Consider the following 19,555-nt stretch of genomic DNA (forward strand, 5'->3'; position numbering starts at 1 on the left):
TTACACATTTACTAATCCATCACTTCAGTCTTTCCAAATATTATCCTAGCCATGCAGATGATAAAAACAATATCAAATCTACATATCTAAACCAAGAATATTAAAGAAGTCAATAAGAATGTTAATAAGAGACTTTCTATAATTAATGTGTAATATATGCCAAGCACTAGACCTAGGCCCTGTATACAAACATTATCTCTAGTCTTAAGACATTCTAAATCATAGAAAAATTCTGGTAAAATGTTTGGTCATATCACATAACGTATGATTGGTATCTATATATTGTTAATGCATAAATGAAATTTTTTATTTATGAACTGTATCTTATTTACACAAGTAAGAACAGATTTACAGACTTGACATCCAAATAAGTTATGCCAGTTTTAAATAAATAAGTATAATTCAACATAATACATATAATAGGAAGGTAATAATTTATTAAAAGTGAAAAAATAAACTTCCTAAGTTCCACTATTCTGTTTTCTCTCATTTACTTCCATTTTCATGAAAAGAGAATTTTATTGATAAATGTGGAACTGACAACCGACAGTATTTTTGGTGATTTAAAGACACGTTGAGTCAATTGCTAATGATCCCTTTAAATGCAGATTATTTTGTTGTATAAATTGAATATAACAAATAAACTGAACATAAATCAGGTGTACATGACATACCTTGAATCAAAAGAATGTAATTCTTCTGTGCCTTCCCCTCTACATTTGATGCAATGCATGTGTAGTTTCCACTGTCTGAACGCTGAGATCGAGCAATTTGGAGTTTGCTACCTCCAGATAAAATGTGAACTTCCAGTGAGTCAGAAGTTTCTACAGGGAGAAACCAAGAAAAACAAAATTAAAGAAACTTCTATATTTGACATCTCTACAATTCACCACCAAATACCTTGATTTATGTACTAAACGTATTTCTTAAAATTTTGTTTTACTTTTGTACTTTTATTTTAAAAAGGAAAAGCAAGAAAAAAATCTCTTTACAAAACGAATGACCATTTTACAATGAGTCTATTTTATAAATTCATATGTCAATACATTAGACTTATATGATGCACAGTTCTGGCATAATGTTGAAAGTGTGCTAGCCTTTTTATCTAGCAATTAAAGTCAAAAGAAAACAACCACAAAAATGCACAAAGGTGTTACCTATGGGCTTGTGGTTCTTTAACCATACTATGGTGGGAGGTGGAATCCCAGTGGCATCACATGTCAAGGTCACCGGATTGCTGATCGTTTCCACGATCACTTCTTTTTCAGGCCCTTCTATACTGGGTGGCACTATAAAAAGACAGAAGAAAATCATGTGTCCTCATTAAGCTAATTTAGGACATTTCTTTCATTTGCATATCTGGGGGGAAAAAGAGTTGTATTAGAGGCAGATGCTCACCATATACATTGAGGTGGAAATTTTTATCATCCCGTCCTGCTACATTTATAGCTTTACATACATACTGGCCTGTGTCAGAAACCTAAAAGAAAAAGATACTATTGTATGTGCTCCATTAAGTTATAGATGACCAATCACACTGTTTGAGTGTAGATTAAATCATCAGTCATCTTTATGCTCAAATGCCCCACTTCTAATCAGCCTCTGCAATCCTGATACTTCTTTTAAAAAATGAAAATAAGATCAATGACATTGACTATGTATTTTTTAATAAATACTTTTTTTGGCTGTAGTAAAGGGAACATGTGACTTCCAATGATCTCTTCCGCAACCCCACCAGGGAGTCTTAACCCTCAAACAAGAATAAAAGATGAACCTCAGCCTTCTTGATGTGCAGCATTTGTCCATCAGTTAAAATTTGAATGTGAGTGGACTCTGTTATCATCCGCCCGCTCTTATACCAGGTGATGACTGGAGGTGGGACAGCATTTGACTCGCACTCCAAGGACACTGAAGTTCCTTCTCTTACATTAACTATGGAGACAGACTCGCTGCCGTGATCCTTAATGCTTGGGGGAACTGAGGGGAGTAAATAAGAACAGAAGAATTATTATTTTTTTCATCAAATTGCTCAGATAGAAGTAGTGAATAATAGTTTTTAAATAAAATAATATTAACAGAGTGAAAACAAACCATAAACAGTCAGGGAAACCTTTTTCTTGCTTTCACCAGCTTGACTGATAGCTATACAAGTGTATTCTCCACCATCAGATACCTTGGCCCGAATAATCTGTAGAGTTCGACCCCCTGTGGGCAGATACAATGTAAATTGAAGAACAGAGGTTGTTCTAATAATCATCAATAAGATAAATGGTAAAATACATCATTTTCCTTAATAAAATTATTTTGAATCATTTCATTTATTAAAATGAAATAATTGAATCAGTTTTCCTTGATCCTTTCTTTTTTATCAATTTTAGTTTCTTATAAAGTAAGGGACTCAAAATTTTTCTCTTTAGTAAACAGACGTGGAAAGGAAAACTATTTGATAGGTCCTAGTGAGAAAATACTAATTGTACTATAGCTAAAATACTTAAAATGGTTGAGGATTTAAATTGTCCCCAGTGCAGAAATAACTGCAATAAATAGATTATCTGTCTGTCCATCTATCTTTGTTTCTTTCTCTCTAATCTGACTGTATTATTTTCTATTATCTATCTATGTATTTATCTACCTACCTATCTACCTACCTATCTATTCATCCTCAAGAAGTGTTGGGATTGATTAAAAACAACCAGTGGTTAATAAAATGAAAGTACTATTTACCATCTACACTCAGAATTACTAAGCTGTTCTGTTCTTAAATTCCATAGTTTGTTAGAGGAGACCTTGTTTTTCTACATTTTCACTGAGTTCATGAAACTCTTTATAATCTTACCCTAATGGTCTCGAATGGGTAAGAGAGGCATTTTCTGTGAACAAATAAATGGAGCAAGATAAAAGTTTAGAAAGAGACCAAGTCAAAATGCCATTTGTATTAAAATAGAGGAAAATGAGAAAGTTTTTCCCACCTTAAAAAGAATAAAAAATTCCTTACCAGGGACAATGAGAGCATTTGTGTTTGGCTTGATAGGCTGTTCATTTTTGAGCCAACTTAGATCAGGAGGTGGAAAGCCAGAGACCTCACAGGTCAGAGCAATGAAATTGTTCACCACCACGGTGAGATTTTCAGGGTTGGGGCCAATGACACTCGGAGGAACTGTAAAAGCATATATATTAAAATGAAACCTGATGTCAGAAATGCATATTCCAATTTATTCCATGTTAGCCCAACCACTGTGCTCTGTGAAGGCACTGAGTTAATGCTTCTGTAGGTTATCCAGCTGACTTTACTAGAATTTCTCAGTGCCTTCATCAAGCTTGGGTATATCAGGTTTATTTTTTTCAAACTGAAAGAAAGAACCAGAATTTTCTAATTAAGAATATTCTATATTTATTTGTAAAACATAGATGGCAATTCCTAAGATGGTTTTGTCAAAGTACAAATAAAGACCTTATGGTATTTTTTTTAAAGTTCATTTGAGTAATCTTTTTAAAAATACTATAGCCTACTTAATGCTTTTCTCTTCTTGTGATAGCAACAATAGAGTATAAATTTAATTTTAGGGTATCTATTTATCAATAAATCACATAATATTTTTTATAGTGAAAAATCAATGTAACTTTTAAGATAAGCAAAAATTTTAAAAATGAATAATGTTTATTGTTCAAACCCCCAAATTTAAAAAAAATCAGTTCAGATAAAAGATGGAATAAAACAGAATAATATGTACATATGGAATAACTGATGCTTTATAACAGATGGAAAACACAGAATCATACATTTGAATGGTTTCCTGTGAAGAGGAGCAAGAAGGGGGTGTAAAAATGAATGAATGGATAGGTTAGCAAATAAAAATAAAAATGGATCTTAGATCAATGAAACATGAGACATGAATTAAAGTATGAAACTAATAAAACATTTGATTACATGCACAGTTATATGAAGACTGAGGTCTTTAAATAACATCAAAAACATCAAAGAGAAAAATCACTTCTTAAAATGTTATGCAAGTTTTTATTTTTTACCCAGTAATCAATTATGATTTTAATTCATTAATGTATCAAATATTTATTGAATGTTTGCTGTATTCACACTTAGTGTTAGACAGTACAATGTGGAACAGGTAGTAATTTGGTAATAATGGGGTTAATAATTTGATGGTAATGACACTAAACTAAAAGTAACATAACATTTTTTGAATAGCTGTGTTGCATTGAACACTGTTTTAAACACTTAAAACACTTCATCCCATTGAATCCTCACACACCTTGTATGTTAGATATAGTTCTTATCCTTATATTATGAATGAAAAAGTTGAGTCAGAGGTTGGCATCTTGTTAAAGATTTACAGGTGGTTACTGGAAGAGATAGGTTTGGAAGGTAAGCAGTATGGCTCTACAGCTCTCATTCTTAGCCACTGTTTTGTGCTGCCTGGTAATCATAAATACGATGAGTGTCAATCAGAAGATCAGGGCAATAACAGGGAAGTAACCTAGTTTGGCAATCAGGAGGAGAAAGGGACATTTATGAAGATACTTAAAATATCATCAGGAATAAGTAAAAGAAAATGAGCATGTTTTCCAGAATGAAGGCAGAGTACATACAATGATCCAAATGGGGGAAAGACCAAGGCACCCAGAAGTCTAGTAAGAACAGAGTTTGAAGAGCAAGGTAGGGATGGGAATGCACAACATTAAAGGCCTAAGCAAAGATCAGATCTTCCAGGGTTTCCTGCACATCATCAAGAATGCTGAAACATAGCCCAAGGAATGGGAAGCAGAAAAATGGTATAGACAAAATAATAATTTAAAGTTATCAATCTTAAAATGAACCCAGCTATTATGTAAAACCATAATGCACTAATAAAAGCATTAAAAAATAAAAACATAAAAAAACCTCACCACATCAATCTTGCAACAGTTGAGACAACTGATTAGAAGGCTGCAGGTACCCAGAAATGCCAGTTGGGATACTACCATTATAACATCTACAAAACATTATGTCAGTGAGTTGAGGATAGTGTTAGAAATATTTATGAAAGTGAGCACACCCCAGAACACTTTGCAGTAGATGATCAGAACTCATTGTGGCAAGGCTTAAAAGGAGTGAAAGTTGGCAGGGATGACATCATTATTGCCGTTTCAACTAGGGACAGATGTAGTACCTTTCTTGAGACATGGCTCTCTGGAAGAAGAAAACATTTTTGTGGAAGTTTATGAGTTTCATTTTAGGGTCACTTTTAGACATTTATGTCAATAAGAAGAAGATATTTGAACAAAAGGCTTGAGAGTTTTTGAGAGGGCTCTGGCCGAAGATAAAATCTGAAAACTGTTTTTCATATAGAAACTGAAGCCTGGGGGTGCTCAAAACCTCCTAGGAAAAAGAGCAGGCACAGAACAGTGCCCAGGAGTTGGAGAACTAAAGTGCAATGATTGGGTAGAGGGGAAGGAACTGGCCAAGGCCACTGGGAACAAGAGGTTGGAAAGGAAGATATAAACAAGGGTGTGGATGTCTCAGAAGCCCAAGGAGAATTTATGAGAAAGACAATGGCCAAAAATGTCAGAAGGTCAGAAGGGAGAAAGATGCAGCTAGGAGAGGGACTGTTGGACTTTTTAATACAAAGCCAGTGATCAGGTTCAGCGGAGTTCTGAAGGTGAAACATGGAAGGCCGGGTGGGAAGCGGCAGCAGGGGTGAGGAAATGGAGCCATTCCATATACACAGCCATTAAGGAAGCTTGAAATAGGGGAGAGAGTGAGGGATGCAGCTGGAGAGAAATAGGTCTAAGAGAGTCCTTTAGTTCTTAAGATGGAAGAGACAATTAAATTTATGTATTCTTTGGAAGGAGCTGGCAAAGAGTGAGAATTTCACTATTTAAGAGAAAGAGAAGAGATGGTGATGTTTTAGAATGCCATGGGCAGCATCTAGAGTCAGATTAATCTTTGGCACTTGGAAGGTGAGCACACAAGAGAAGCCAGCATAGGCATAGAGGGAGATGTGGTATCGTTTTTAAGTGAAAATAATTTAAATTATTTTCCCCCGATACATTTTTCAATATTTAAGTTGTAGGTTCCTGACTTCAGTCAGGAATTCAAGATGTCATTAACAGTGAAAGAATAAACACTTCTGACTCCAAACATTGACTTCCACTTAAATCTTGGCCTCCCTTTAGGTGTTTCATCTGCATATTAACAAGAGGCGGAGAATGTGAAGGGAAGAGAATAAATGAGAAGCATTTGACTACAGACACTATACCAGGTTTAGGAAAACCAAGGCGAGTAGGACATGGCCATTTGCCTAGAGTAAGTAGAAGGTGTTGGGATAGCGGCAAAGATACAGATATAGAAGTATAACACAGGGCAACCTATACAGCTGCTATCTTTGGGGTATTTACAAGATGCTTTTGATCACACAGGAAGAGAAATACAGCCTGGAAGAACTGGAAATATAATCAACATTTTTATTTTTCAATATTTATTCTACTGCACTTTACAGATTAGAAAGTGTACTTTTATAGAAATTATATTTGCTTAATTAATTCACTTGGAATTAGTAACACATGTGCTTCTGTTTTGGTCAGATTTACTCATTAAAAAAAAAAAACCCGATGTGATTCTGCAATCTGTATACAGGGTAAAAATGGGAGTTCATAACCCACTTGAATCAAATGTATGAAATATGTGAAGAACTATGTAATATTTTGAACAACCAATAATAAAAATTAAAAAAAAGCCCTCAAAGATATTTATTAAGCACCTACCCTGTGCAAAGCACTGGAAATAAAAGACAAGTGTTTCACAGACAGCAAACTTTGGTTGGTATTAATACTCCTTATATATCACAGTAAATTATTAAGTACCTATAATGTGTATTCCCTGTGCTAAACACTGGAAATACAAAGACAAATGTTTCACAAACAGCAAACTTTGGTAGGTATTAGTACTCACTATATATCACAGTTAAAAAAAGAAAATCCATCATGCTAAAGAAAAGTGTTTTGAAGAGAATTTTTTTCATGAAAATGTCAGGTATTTACAAATGAGCTAAAATTATAAATATATGCAAATACTTATATATGTCATTATATTATACATAATTATATATACTGATAATATATCATAACATATTCATAATATATAACTCATGCAAAGGGAATCTTTTATAATGATTTTATCATTTCTAATTTAATGAAAGCAGCTGCATCTCATGAACATAAAATTATTCTTTTTTGGTAGACAATGCCTTTTTTTTAGAAAAAATATATAATTTTTATATATGTATACTTATGGATTTCATATATATGTGTGTGTATATATATTTATTTATATATATGGAGTTTTTAGCATATATGAGAATTTAAGTCTTACAAATGAATTAGGTGTGGTGGTGATTTTTAAGGAATTAATTTAACGCCAAAAAGTGATTTTTCTTCTCTCCAGGAAGGATGTTAGGTATAACAATATAAATTCAATATAAATTCTGCAGTTGAGGACCAAAACTGGTTCCAATCAGGCCTAGTAGAAACGTTTTTATGATAGAAAATCTATATTTGTTTCTACCTGCACTAAAGTTGCAGTATTTCAGATTTCAAATTTTTATTTTACTTTCACCTATGAAGAGTAATTGCTTTCTCTTGAGGGACTGAAAAATATAAAAACGGCCTTCATAGAAGTTTTGTACTTTATAAATCCTACTAGCTACAGTAGGAAGAAGAAAGGAGATTGAATGAATGCCAGCTCCACATATTGATCAAGTTAACTACAGGAAATAAGTTATATAATGCAGAATGTGGCTTCCTTGCCTTTTCAAGCATCCCTAACAGATGGTTTTAGAACTGGGCTCTTACCATGAACATTGAGGTTAAAATATTTTTTGGCACTTCCAGCGGTGTTCCCAGCCACACACACATACCTGCCGATGTCTGTTATTTGAGTATTTAGAATCTAAGGAGAAAAAGAAGAAGTCACTACTAGAATTTAAATGAAGCAACTTGTAACATTTGTCATTTAAAAGAATATACGTTATATATTCTATCGAGTTAATATCAGATGTACATAAGAAAATGAATTTTTTTGTGCATACTGATGCTGATGATGGCTTTTTGGTCATTCTTTAGAGTTGTCCCACCACTGTGTGATGGAGCCATGACTGGCTTGCTGGACGCTGTGATCAAGTGTAGCAGAATCAGCCCAGTTACTGCATTTGAGGCTCTGAATATGTGTAAGAGCTCAGACAAGACGGTTACAGCCATGGCGTCAATCCACAACTCTGTGCAGACACTTGAGTAAGCCCAGACGACACCAGAAACATCACATAGGCAACGAGCAGACCATGGGCTAAATAAATGCTTATTTCAAATCATTAAGTTTTGGAGTGGTTTGTTTTACACAGCAATAGTTAGTTAATATAGCAGTATATTTTATTTATTGTAGTATGCAGAAATTTCTATGAATCCATCTATGTATCTTTTGGCTTTAGACACAAAAACATTTAAACATTTTGGCAGAGGATGTGTGATAATAAAGTAGAAATATTCATGATACTTAGATAATAATTTGAGAATGGCAGGTAGTGAGCCTTTTTGCATGAAGAACTCTGTTATATCTGACTACTGTGTGTTGGATATGCTGATAGTTATGCTTAGATTCTTGGAGGTCAGTACATTGTTGTTTATTATACTCAAACTATAACCTAAAGCATATATTTACAAAATAATTGTTATTTCTATACATGCTTAACTTTCTTTAAGGACACTTGAGTAGAAAAACATAGAAACACCCATTAATAAACAACAATCCAGTATATTCATGTGGTTTCCATTATTACTTGTTAATAAGGACACATTTTAATATATAGTGAATGTTACACCACATAGAATTTTATCACCAGGAAATATGTAACAGAAAGGATGACAGTAATGAGTTTTTTTTTTAATTGTGGCTTTTAACACAAAGACTATATCATGTACACGTAGAAACAGTTTCTAGAAAAATTCATATCAAATTGTTAACAATGGTGATTTCTGACAGTGGGAATAAAATGGGAAAGAAGAATTTTAGTTGGATATTCTTGAAGTTCTTTACACATACAGCACTTATAAACTAATAAAATTATTTTTAAAAATCCGAGGCAATTATTACAATGTACAAAATCAAAAGAGTGTTTTGAAATGAGATTTTTACTTTTACCTGTAGAATTCTGCCATTAGATAGAAATTTATGATGATCATCTTCTAGCAAGGGCTGTCCATCTTTTTGCCAGGAATTCCTGGGTGCTGGGCTGCCGCTGGATGAACACTCCAACAGGGCACTCTTGTTCACCAGCACAGTGACCTCTTCAGGGAGATCACGATTTGCTCCCTTGATAACTGGTGGCACTAACAAATGATTGCAACGAAGATATTGACAGGCAACAAGGGCTTTTCTAAATTATTTGAGTTCTCTAACAGCTTTAAACAATAATTACTGCTGAGGATGGGGCAAAAGGAACACTTAAGCCTTGCTGGTGGGACTTCAAATTAGCATAACCCTTTGGGAAGCAGTATAAATATTCCTCAAAAGACCAGGAATGGAACCACCATATGACTCAGTCCTCTCACTCCTTGGTATTTATCCAAAAGAACTAAAATCAACATACTATAGTGATGCATGCATACCAATGCTTATTGCAGCACAATCCACAATATCCAAATTATGGAACCAATCTATACACCCATCAATAGAGGAATGGATAAAGAAAATGTGGTATATATATACACAATGGAGTTCTACTTAAAACCACAAGGAAGATGAAATTATGTCATTTGAGGGTAAATGGATGGAATGGGAGAATAGCATGCTAAGTGAAATAAACCAGACTCTGAAGATGGAGGGAAGAATGTTTTCTCTTACATGTGAAAGCGCGAGAGGAAAAAAGGAATTAAAAAAAAAAAGGGAAAGGGGGATCTTGTGAAAATAGAAGGGAGATCAGCGGAGTAGAAGTGGAGGAGGAGAGGGAAAGAGGAACAACTAGAGAATGACATTGACCGAATTACACTAGAAGCATGTATGGCTATTTCACAGTGCATTCCAATTTTATATATAACTATAATACATCAATTAAGAAATAGGTAAATAGGAGGAATATTAATAGATTAGAGGAAGGGATCAGGTGAGTGAGGTGGCAAAGGAGGTGGATAGTACTTGTGATTGAAATGAGAAAACTATGTTATATGCACTTATGAAAACATCAAAATGAGCCGCAGTATAATGTGTAACTACAAAGCACTAAAAAAAAAAAAAAAGCTTGATATGATAACAGAGAAGCAAATCTTGAAGGAGAAACCACAATCCTCAAGGAATGTGGATGGTGACAATAGTATTTGGGTTTGGGTTACTCACATCCCTGTCTTAGCTATGCTGGGCTAAATCCTCTAACAGTATCATTCCCACTTAGCTCAGTTTGAGATCTTTCCCAAAACATCTTGTCTTGCTTTTCTCTTAGCTTCTCCCACTATGCCTTCTGGGATTTCAGGCATACATATAAGAAGCATCTGTATAAATCAATATTTAAGATTAATTATAGCTTTTAAAGTGTATTTGAAAAGTTCATATTTGGTCTTACTTATAAGGGATACATCTGGACTGTTCAAAGTCTGTTTTTCAGCTTCAACAAGAGTCGGATCAGCATTAGCATCACCAGCAGCTTAGTTAGAAACACAAATTCTTGGGCCCCAACCAGACTTCCTCAATAGGCATCTCTAAGAATTCATTTTTAGTAAGCTCTCCAAGGTGATCCTTAAGCACTCTAGAGTTGAGAAGTTTTGTTCTAGATTTCCGAACATATTCATTCTCATTTAAAAGAGAATACCATAGAATTACATGCCAGTATGAAAAATCATATTACTCAGAGAATTTTTCAAAAATTGAAATGTTAATTGAACTAGGAATATATGTGTCAGCTGCTTTTATAAACATAAATATTTATTTTCAAAGCGAATAATCATTCTTTTGTTTTAAAAGTTTAGTCCTTTTTTTGTTTCACTCTGATAAAATATACCATCTTGGTTAGCCATCAGTGAAGATGGCCATGTTTAATGTACATGTAGCCTTGTGGTATTTGGGTCTCCAACAATTAAACTGAAATTCTGTAAATAAAGTAATCAGTGCCACTAAGCACATAACAGAATCTTAACATTATGTTGCATGAATACGTCCACACTGATGGTTATTATTTTTACTGATGCTGGCTCTACTGTTTCCTCAGTGCCTAGCACAGTGCCTGCCACATGGAGACCAGCAGGCATTTCATGTCAAATCAATTTTGAATTTTAGTATTTTCTCTCTTCTATCCTTTTCAGGCTTTCTTTATAAACTGCTCTTTGCACTGAAAACAAAGTCAAAAAAAAAAAAAAAAAGAAAAGAAAGGTCAAATCTTGTTGACCTTTTTAAAACCACAGAAGCCAGACATGACAGCTCTGCTCTGAGATTCATGAGTGAATAATTTCTCTCTCTCCCTTTCTCTTTGTTTAAGCCATTTTGTTATTTGATATCCCAGGAGGACTGACTAATGTACTCTCAATTTGTATAGAAGACAATTCATTCCTTGGACGAGCTCTCAGTTTCTGATTATCTTATAGTCTCCAGAGTGCTTAGGGTAACATCTTGCAAACATTAGTTCCTGAAAAAATTGTTTTGAGTGAAAGAATTCATAAGAAACAAAAGAAAACAAACTCACAGAGTACACGGACGTCATACTGCAGCGAATCTTCTCCAGCTTCATTCATAGCCACGCATGTGTATCTCCCAGCATCTTCAACTTTAGCCCGGGGAATCTGCAACACTCGCCCTCCTAAAAACACCGCAGTATGTTTTACTGTTCTAAATCTCAGGGTGAACACAGCTCATAAATAGAGATATGATTAATTTTTCACACGTAATGACTTCCTTGCATTTTCTTTTAAGGTTCCTACTTCAATCATCCACTTTTAATTTCAGATACCAACCATCTTCTTAACAAATACTACATTATCAAAAGTGATACAATATTGAAATATGAATCAGATCTCCTGAGAAATAAACAGCGACCTTGTACTTTTATAAAATATGAATATTTTAAATGATGCTTATTGCTTCCTACAAGTATTCATTTGAGAAAGTAATATTTGGGGATGTGAAAGTATAAAGTGAACTATTATTACATATGAGTATGTGCAATATTATGCATACAATATTGAAAGAATAGCTAGCTGTATATTTAGACTTATCATGTTGAGAATTTACACTAGGATAAAAGTTGCAATAATTATATAAAAACTTTCATCTATGCCCACTAGTTATTTATACTCTGCTTTATTTTTTGTTGTATACATTTTATCTTTTTCTAAAGCATTTGAGAGTAAGCCGGAGGCATCATAATCTGTATTTCACAATAAGGGTAGTTCCTTACATAACACTAGCACAATAATCAAAAGTAGTAAGATTAAAATGAATACAAACTACTCTCGAATTCATATTCTATATTCAAATTTCATTAGTATTGCAACATTTGGAATAAATTTTCAGCCATTTTTTTCCGCAGACCCACTTGCAACTTAGGATCCCATATTACGTATAGTTGTCATACCTATTTAGCCTACTTTCATTTAAAAAAAATTTTCAAGATATTCTTTTACTTAACTGAGGTCAAATTCACATATATTTATTTAGTGTACTGACCTTAAGTGTATGATGTGATGAGTTCTGACATGTCCCGATATTTTGAAAAGCTTTCAAAATATTATTCCACAACACTCTTAACATCTTTTCCATCAACAAACCATGTAATGACTAAAATATTTGAAATTATCTTAACCATTTATTTATGGTAAGTGCATTTAATAAATTGAATAGTAACTATTTGCAAATATGCATCAGAATTTAGATTAGTAATATACAGAAACCAAACATTATCTCAATGTACTAATAGAGAAAAGGAGGCACGAAGAAGCCCAAGGACTTTTGTAAGTTGGTAGAATGATCCTGTAGTAGATTCAAAAATTTACAGAAGTGTTCTATGCTATTGTCAAATTCTCAAGCTAGACAGTCCCAGATTGAAGTATATGTACACCGGTGGCACTCAGGGGACTGTCAGTTAAATTACATGAACAGAGAGTCTAATTCATTTGTTTAGTAAAAGAGAAGAGACATATTTGGCATGGACTTATACCTTTACTTTGTTCATAGAAATCTTTACCTACCTGGTAAAATCAATACTCTGTCACCTGAGGTCAGAGGACGGCCATCTTTGTACCAGGTCAGTGTAGGAGGAGGAGCAGCATTTGTCTCACAGTAGAGGGAAATGGGATTATTGATGATCACATCTTTGGCTTCACCATTCCTGCCGGTATCTAGCATGTTTCCAATTTCCCAGAGTTTCTGAAAACTTGGAGGAACTATGGAGGAAATGAATTAAGTTTTGGTTATGTGTGAACTGTCACTTGTCAATTCATTAAGCAAAGATTTCGACCGTATTTTGACGAGAATGATTTGTAAATGTAATAAGTTAGGCAACATAAAAATATTTTCAAGTACTTGGGCACCTCCCAATGCACTTAGCCACACAAAGAAGTGGAGAAATTCAGAGTTGGTTCACATATGAAAGAACAAGAAATATGAGGCTCAGAAGGCTACTCTAGTGCTCTGCTCTCCCTATAAAGAGCTCTGGCACTTGTACAACAAAGGGACCCATTCTTAGGAGTAGCAGGGCTAAGGAATACGATCATAGCAGGATGTTTTCATGCTTTTCTGGAAATAAGTTTGAACTTTCTTGAAGGCAATTTGCCTGTACATAAAAAGCATTAAAAAAGTATATGACATCTAATCTAAAATTTCCACTTTTCGAAGTTTATGAAAAATCAAAAATGTGCAAAAGTTGTATGGATACTGATATTCAATCTAGTGTTATTTGTGATTAATGAAAACTTGGAAATAACCCAGATGTTCAACAATGGGAATCTGGTTAAATAAATATCTGGATGATAAACTGATGAAAACAGGCAGAGTTCTTCAAAATCATGTTCCAGGCTAAAGAGTGTAGCACGGGTAGTAGAGGGCATGTTTAGCATGCATAAGTTCCTAAGTTCCTTTCCCAGCACAGAAAACAAAACAAATCCATATAGAGTAGTAATTTCCAGAATGTCAATGTCAACCACAATCAGAGCAGGCATCATTTCTCAATCATTTTAATGACAGCTTACAAATGAGTGAATACTCATTTGGTATTCACTGCAATTCTACAAGGCATACATTTTAGAAGTGAGAAATGGGGGCCTACAATATTTAGGTAACTTGTCCACTTAGCTGTAATTACCACCTAATTCAAAGTCTAACTAGTGTGAATTTTGCTCTTTATTGCTTTTCTGTCTTTTATGTAAATGCCATTTTAAAAATGTCATGAAGAAATGTTAGAGAAATGTTAATGTAATAGAGAGGTCTGTATTATGTGATCCAAATCTATAAATGAAGTATACATTTAAACAAATAACAGAAGAAAGACATAATAACAGAAGTCATTCTGAGAGATGAAATTATGTCTTTCTCCCTTAATTTCAAAATTTCAATAATGATTTTATGTTACTATCAACAGAAATAAAACTATTTAAAATAAACCATGCCAAATCTCTATTGCATTGTTTTGACAGATAATGTAAATTAAGCTTTATACAATAAACATATTAGTGTTACCTTGAATATTCACATCAAAATCCAACTCGTCTTCACCTGCTAGGTTAGATGCTACGCAAGTGTATCTTCCAGTGTCTGATATTTGAGCTTCTTTTATTTGAAGCGTGTGTCCATTTGTAGCAATATTAATATGATCGTCTGATTTCAGCGGCTGTGATCCAATTATAATAATGTTAACATTAGGTACTCTCATAAATCCTCTAAGACACCATGCAGTTCATCACTTAATAATCTCAGTTTCAAGTTCTTACTCTTTGACTACCACCACCTAACTTTAATTCGCTTTCGGAAGTATCCCAGCTCCAATAATTTTTGACCTCCTAGGAGAACCTTGCAATCTTTCACGCTGCTCATCCTAAATCTGCACTCTCCTGTTAGCCAGAAAAGGTCTACCACGATAATCACTCTTTGTATAACCCTTCAACTCTCTTGTCCCTTCTCCCTTTATTTCGGTCCACTGGAAAAACTAACTCTGATGAAGACTAGTCTCTGTCCTTTCTGGGACTCCCCTGGTCTCCTCAAAGGTCGTTCCTCCACTATCTGTGTCCTCTCTCACTTGCATCATCATCGATTTATTCATTCCTCTGAAGAGTTTCAATATTGAAAAAAATTCTCTTTCGCTGCAACCTACTCCTACATTTTCAATGGCCCTTGATAGTCAACTAATTTTAAAATGTTTTCCTCACTTGCCGTCTCCAATTTCTTTCCTTTCACCTTTTCTTGAATCTGATCCAATCAATTTTTTGTCATCTCTACTAGACCAAAAAGACTTGCCAAGGTCACCAGTGACGTCCACATTGCTAGATTTATTGGCCAATTCAAAGTCTTTATTTAACCTGCTCAGCAGTATTTGACATGGCTTGACCCATCTTCATTTTGAAATACTTTCTCCCTCTTATCTTTTGAGACGCAACACTTCCTACTCCTCAACCTCCAAACATCGGAGTATTCCAGAGCTAAATCTCTGCATTTCTTCTCCTTCTCTCCAATCTCACTCTCCTAATGATGTCATTCAAAATCCTGGGCTCATCTCTTTCCTTCACACTCCATATCCTGCTACCACTGTGGCCCAAGCACCACCTACCTTCTGGACCACTGTAATACCTTCAGAGCTGGACTGCAACTACAGAAACCAATGCAACCTTTTTGAAACCTTAAGTCTGCCCTAGCATGTCTCATCTTATCAGTCCTTCTGTGTTCACTCTTTCCCCTTAGGCATTCTCACAGGACATGGGCACACTGGCACAGGAGGCAGGAGACCTGGCACCTCGCTGTTCTTTGGATCACATCTTCTGTGTTTGGTTACTGCACTGCAGTCCAAATGTCTCAGGGCCTTTGTTCTGGCTACACACTCTACTTTGGAATATTTCTTCTCTGAAATCTTATGTCTGCTCCCTTCATTGTCTTTGGGTATTTGCTTAAAGGCCACCTTATCACAGAGGCCACCTTATCACAGAGGCCTTATCACAGTTTTAAAGGATCACAGTTCCCACACTTGGTATCTTCTCCTTGACTGAGTTTTCTCCATGACACCTACCCTTGCTGACACATTCTGTGTTTTACTGGTTTGTTTAGTTTTTGCCTCCTCAAACTTATATAGAGATTTTTTTTAATCTATTTCTTTTAAAAGAAAATCCCCTTCACCTAAAACCATGTCTGAAAAAAATACCTGCTTAATAAACAATTTGGGATGCAATGAATCATTATTAACCTTATAACACATGAAAAGCATAGTTTAAGTTTTCTATGTTAAAATAAAAACTTCAGAACCTGCATAAATAAAAGTCAAAGATTCTTTCAGAATTTATTGTGGTTACTACTGCAAATGCAAATATTTCTCATGTTTTTTTTTTTTCCTTTCAAAAACAATGCTTCAGCTGGGCACAGTAGTGCACACCTCCAATCTAGTGGCTTGGGAGGCTGAGGAGGAGGATCTCAAGTTCAAAGCCAGCCTCAGCAAAAATCAACATGCAAAGCAACTCAGTGAGACCTTGTCTCTAAATAAAATACAGAATAGGGCTGGGGATGTGGCTCAGTAGTCAAGTGCCCCTGAATTTAATCCCTGGTACCCCAAAACAAACCACCACCACCAATAACAACAAAAACAATGCTTCACAAGCAGCATTGCTTGTCTGAAGAAAGAAATAACAAAGTAGAAACAGTACTTCTTATTCAGATTGTAGGGAACAAATCCCAAGTCATGAAAACTTTAGCAGTTTAATGCATCATACATAATTTGATCAATTCCAGAGTCAGAATTTGAAATTGTAATTTAACTATAATGAAGTTAAAAAAACCTTTATTTCTACTATAATTCTAGTCTTTATCCCATTTTTCTGTGTGTGTATATGTGTTTGTGTATGAGCGTACAGGTGTGGGAACTAAAAGGGATGAGAAAGCTTAATAAATAATTTAAAAATATTAACACCACTTTGAAGTAGAAAGGAATTGTTTCCAAGTAAACTTATATAGAATTGGTATTATACCATGGAGTATGTATGTAGTCAGAAAAGAAACTATAAACAGAACATGGTGGGGGTTCTATAGTTTTCCTTTTGCAATGGCTTCCAGATGAAACTTGCTTATATGAGATGATTTCCCCCCCCCCCCTGGCTGCCAGTATTGTAAAATTCATCTGGGATCTGAGAAAATAAAGCTTAATCTTTCCTGCATCTTAAATCATGACTATGACCTGAAGTACACGTGGAATTTAACTGACCATTTGGTTGATTATGTGTAAAACAGAATAAACAGCAGCCTAGCTATTTCACATCTGTATTAAGAATTGTTAACAGCAGCTAAATGTCTATTTTGGCCCAAGAACGCCAGCACATGTCTTTATAACATGCATGGATGAATGTAAATAGGGTGTGTGGCCTGAGAGAGAGCACAGAACTGAATGATCTGCTTTTTATATAATCCTTCTCATTGCCCCCAGGTAACTGTATTGGGTCCTTCCTCAGTTCTTTTAGCCTACTTTTTCCTTATCTTGGAATATTAAAAATGTTATCTTTCATAAAAGAGTTAAAGATGTTCAGAGAACGTTCTGAATACATTCTGTATTCCCGTTATACCCATTATTCCAACCTGACTTAGCACCACATATGCATTTTTTCCCTAGAAAGTTTACTTTGTGAAGCCACAGAACAGAAACACGTTCCTGAACTTCTCCAGTGTGGGGCTGGGGACAGGTTTTCAGTCAACTGAAATGTACACAAAACAATCCTGCAGGCTTTCTAGTGAGGGTATAATACCAACATTGTTGAGCATGAATTTTGTTCATTTGTATTTTTTTTTTTTTTTTTTTTTTTAGTTCTTGGCAGTTTTAGATTTTGGAAGAATGGGGTTTTCTAGTTTTAAGGTCACAATGATTCTCTGAGTTGCTTATGCTCCACCCCCTTTTAAATTGACTCATTTACTCTTTAAGAAATCATCAGCAAATAAAAATAGTTGTGACTGGCCTGTCCGTCCTTGTACCAGCTGAGGGAGGCGGAGGGGATTGCATATGCTTCGCATTCCAAGGTCAGGGTGTTGTTTACTTTGATCTTTACTTCCTTAGGGGAAAGACCTGGTCCCAAAAGGTCCCCTTTATTGATTATGGGAGGAACTGCATGAAATGAATATGAAAGAATTAAATGTTGGTACTTTTATAAATACACAGAATACCAAGAAATCAGGATGAGGCTCACTTACCAAGAAACCAAAAGAATGACAAAGGCATTTCCTATGCTGCCCTTTCACTCACTCAGGACCTGTGTTATCATCTTATCAAACGGTAGTAGCTTTCAGATACCAAATGCCAAGGAAAGTATCCTTCTCCCTTTGTCATAAAACTGCCAAAGAGGCTAATGTCCTTTATAGAACAGCTAGTTTCATTGGATCCAGGTCCATAGACACTGTCCAAGCACGCCCCATAAAATGCATTTTATTGTTCATTTAGGTACCAAGTCAAAGAACAAATGACCATCAGAAAAACACTTTCTTTGTAAAAACAGGAAGAAAATCCTGAAATGTGGATCCTATTAATGGCAGTATTAGCTTTCCCTTGTATTTATAGGTCAATGTACATTGCAATAGGCCCAAATCACGGATGATCTCATCTTGGGCTATGAATTAAGTCATGTGCGCTTAAATAAAAGCTCTGCACATGGAATTACTATAACTCAGCCCAGAGAGTAGGTCAGAAGGAAAAATAGAGAAATTTAAGGAAGTGTCACAGACAAGGTCTTCAACAAGAAGGTAGTGAGCTAATTGAGGGGGCTCTTCACATCTTTAAGCAATTGAGGTCATGGGCACAATGCTTAGTTCAACTTCCATCCTTAATGAAGCAAGCTGGATAAACAAGAGTCATTAGTGATCAGTATAAATAATGATGAACCCATAATGAAAAACAGGATGGAGAAAGCTAGAAAAGTTAGAAAGATATGGATCTGTTCTTTTGGAACTTACTGTAGACCTTCACTTCATAGTGCTTTATCATTTCCCCAGCCTCATTAGTGGCCACGCAAGAGTATCTTCCAGCATTTTCCTCCTGTGCATTGAGGATCTGCAGAGTTCTACCTCCTTAAAAAAAAAAAAAAAAAAAAAAAAAAAACATGAAATGTTAAAGAATCCCTGACATCACAGTGGCAAAGTATGCAGGATTTTAGTTCTTATTGTTAACACATTTCTTCCTAAACAAGCCAGTTGTCTGGTAGACATTTGAGAACAAACTGCAATGCAGATGGACACTGAATGGTGGGTAAGGACAGTCACCAAGTCCCCCAGTGGTCCTCTGTGGTGGTGACTCTCATGCCCCTTCTGACACTCCCATTCCTCTGGACATCACTCAAGCTGAATCCTTATTTCACTCTC

General features: G+C 35.0%; 1 protein-coding gene across 1 annotated transcript in view; it reads right to left on the reverse strand.

The window, feature by feature from the left end:
* Window positions 1-19,555, reverse strand: part of Hmcn1 (hemicentin 1) — a 392,095-nt gene that overhangs the window by 90,706 nt on the left and 281,834 nt on the right. The window contains exons 51-63 of the mRNA XM_026392850.2: window positions 19,151-19,264; window positions 18,163-18,308; window positions 14,702-14,852; window positions 13,216-13,410; window positions 11,715-11,828; window positions 9,188-9,375; window positions 7,846-7,942; window positions 2,996-3,157; window positions 2,092-2,205; window positions 1,775-1,977; window positions 1,399-1,480; window positions 1,158-1,289; window positions 675-824 (exon numbers count right to left, since the gene is read on the reverse strand). Coding sequence (XP_026248635.2) covers window positions 675-824; window positions 1,158-1,289; window positions 1,399-1,480; window positions 1,775-1,977; window positions 2,092-2,205; window positions 2,996-3,157; window positions 7,846-7,942; window positions 9,188-9,375; window positions 11,715-11,828; window positions 13,216-13,410; window positions 14,702-14,852; window positions 18,163-18,308; window positions 19,151-19,264 — 1,848 coding nt within the window. The remainder of the gene's footprint in view (window positions 1-674; window positions 825-1,157; window positions 1,290-1,398; window positions 1,481-1,774; window positions 1,978-2,091; window positions 2,206-2,995; window positions 3,158-7,845; window positions 7,943-9,187; window positions 9,376-11,714; window positions 11,829-13,215; window positions 13,411-14,701; window positions 14,853-18,162; window positions 18,309-19,150; window positions 19,265-19,555) is intronic.

Source organism: Urocitellus parryii, chromosome 9, assembly GCF_045843805.1.
Source record: "Urocitellus parryii isolate mUroPar1 chromosome 9, mUroPar1.hap1, whole genome shotgun sequence".
Classification (NCBI taxonomy): domain Eukaryota; kingdom Metazoa; phylum Chordata; class Mammalia; order Rodentia; family Sciuridae; genus Urocitellus; species Urocitellus parryii.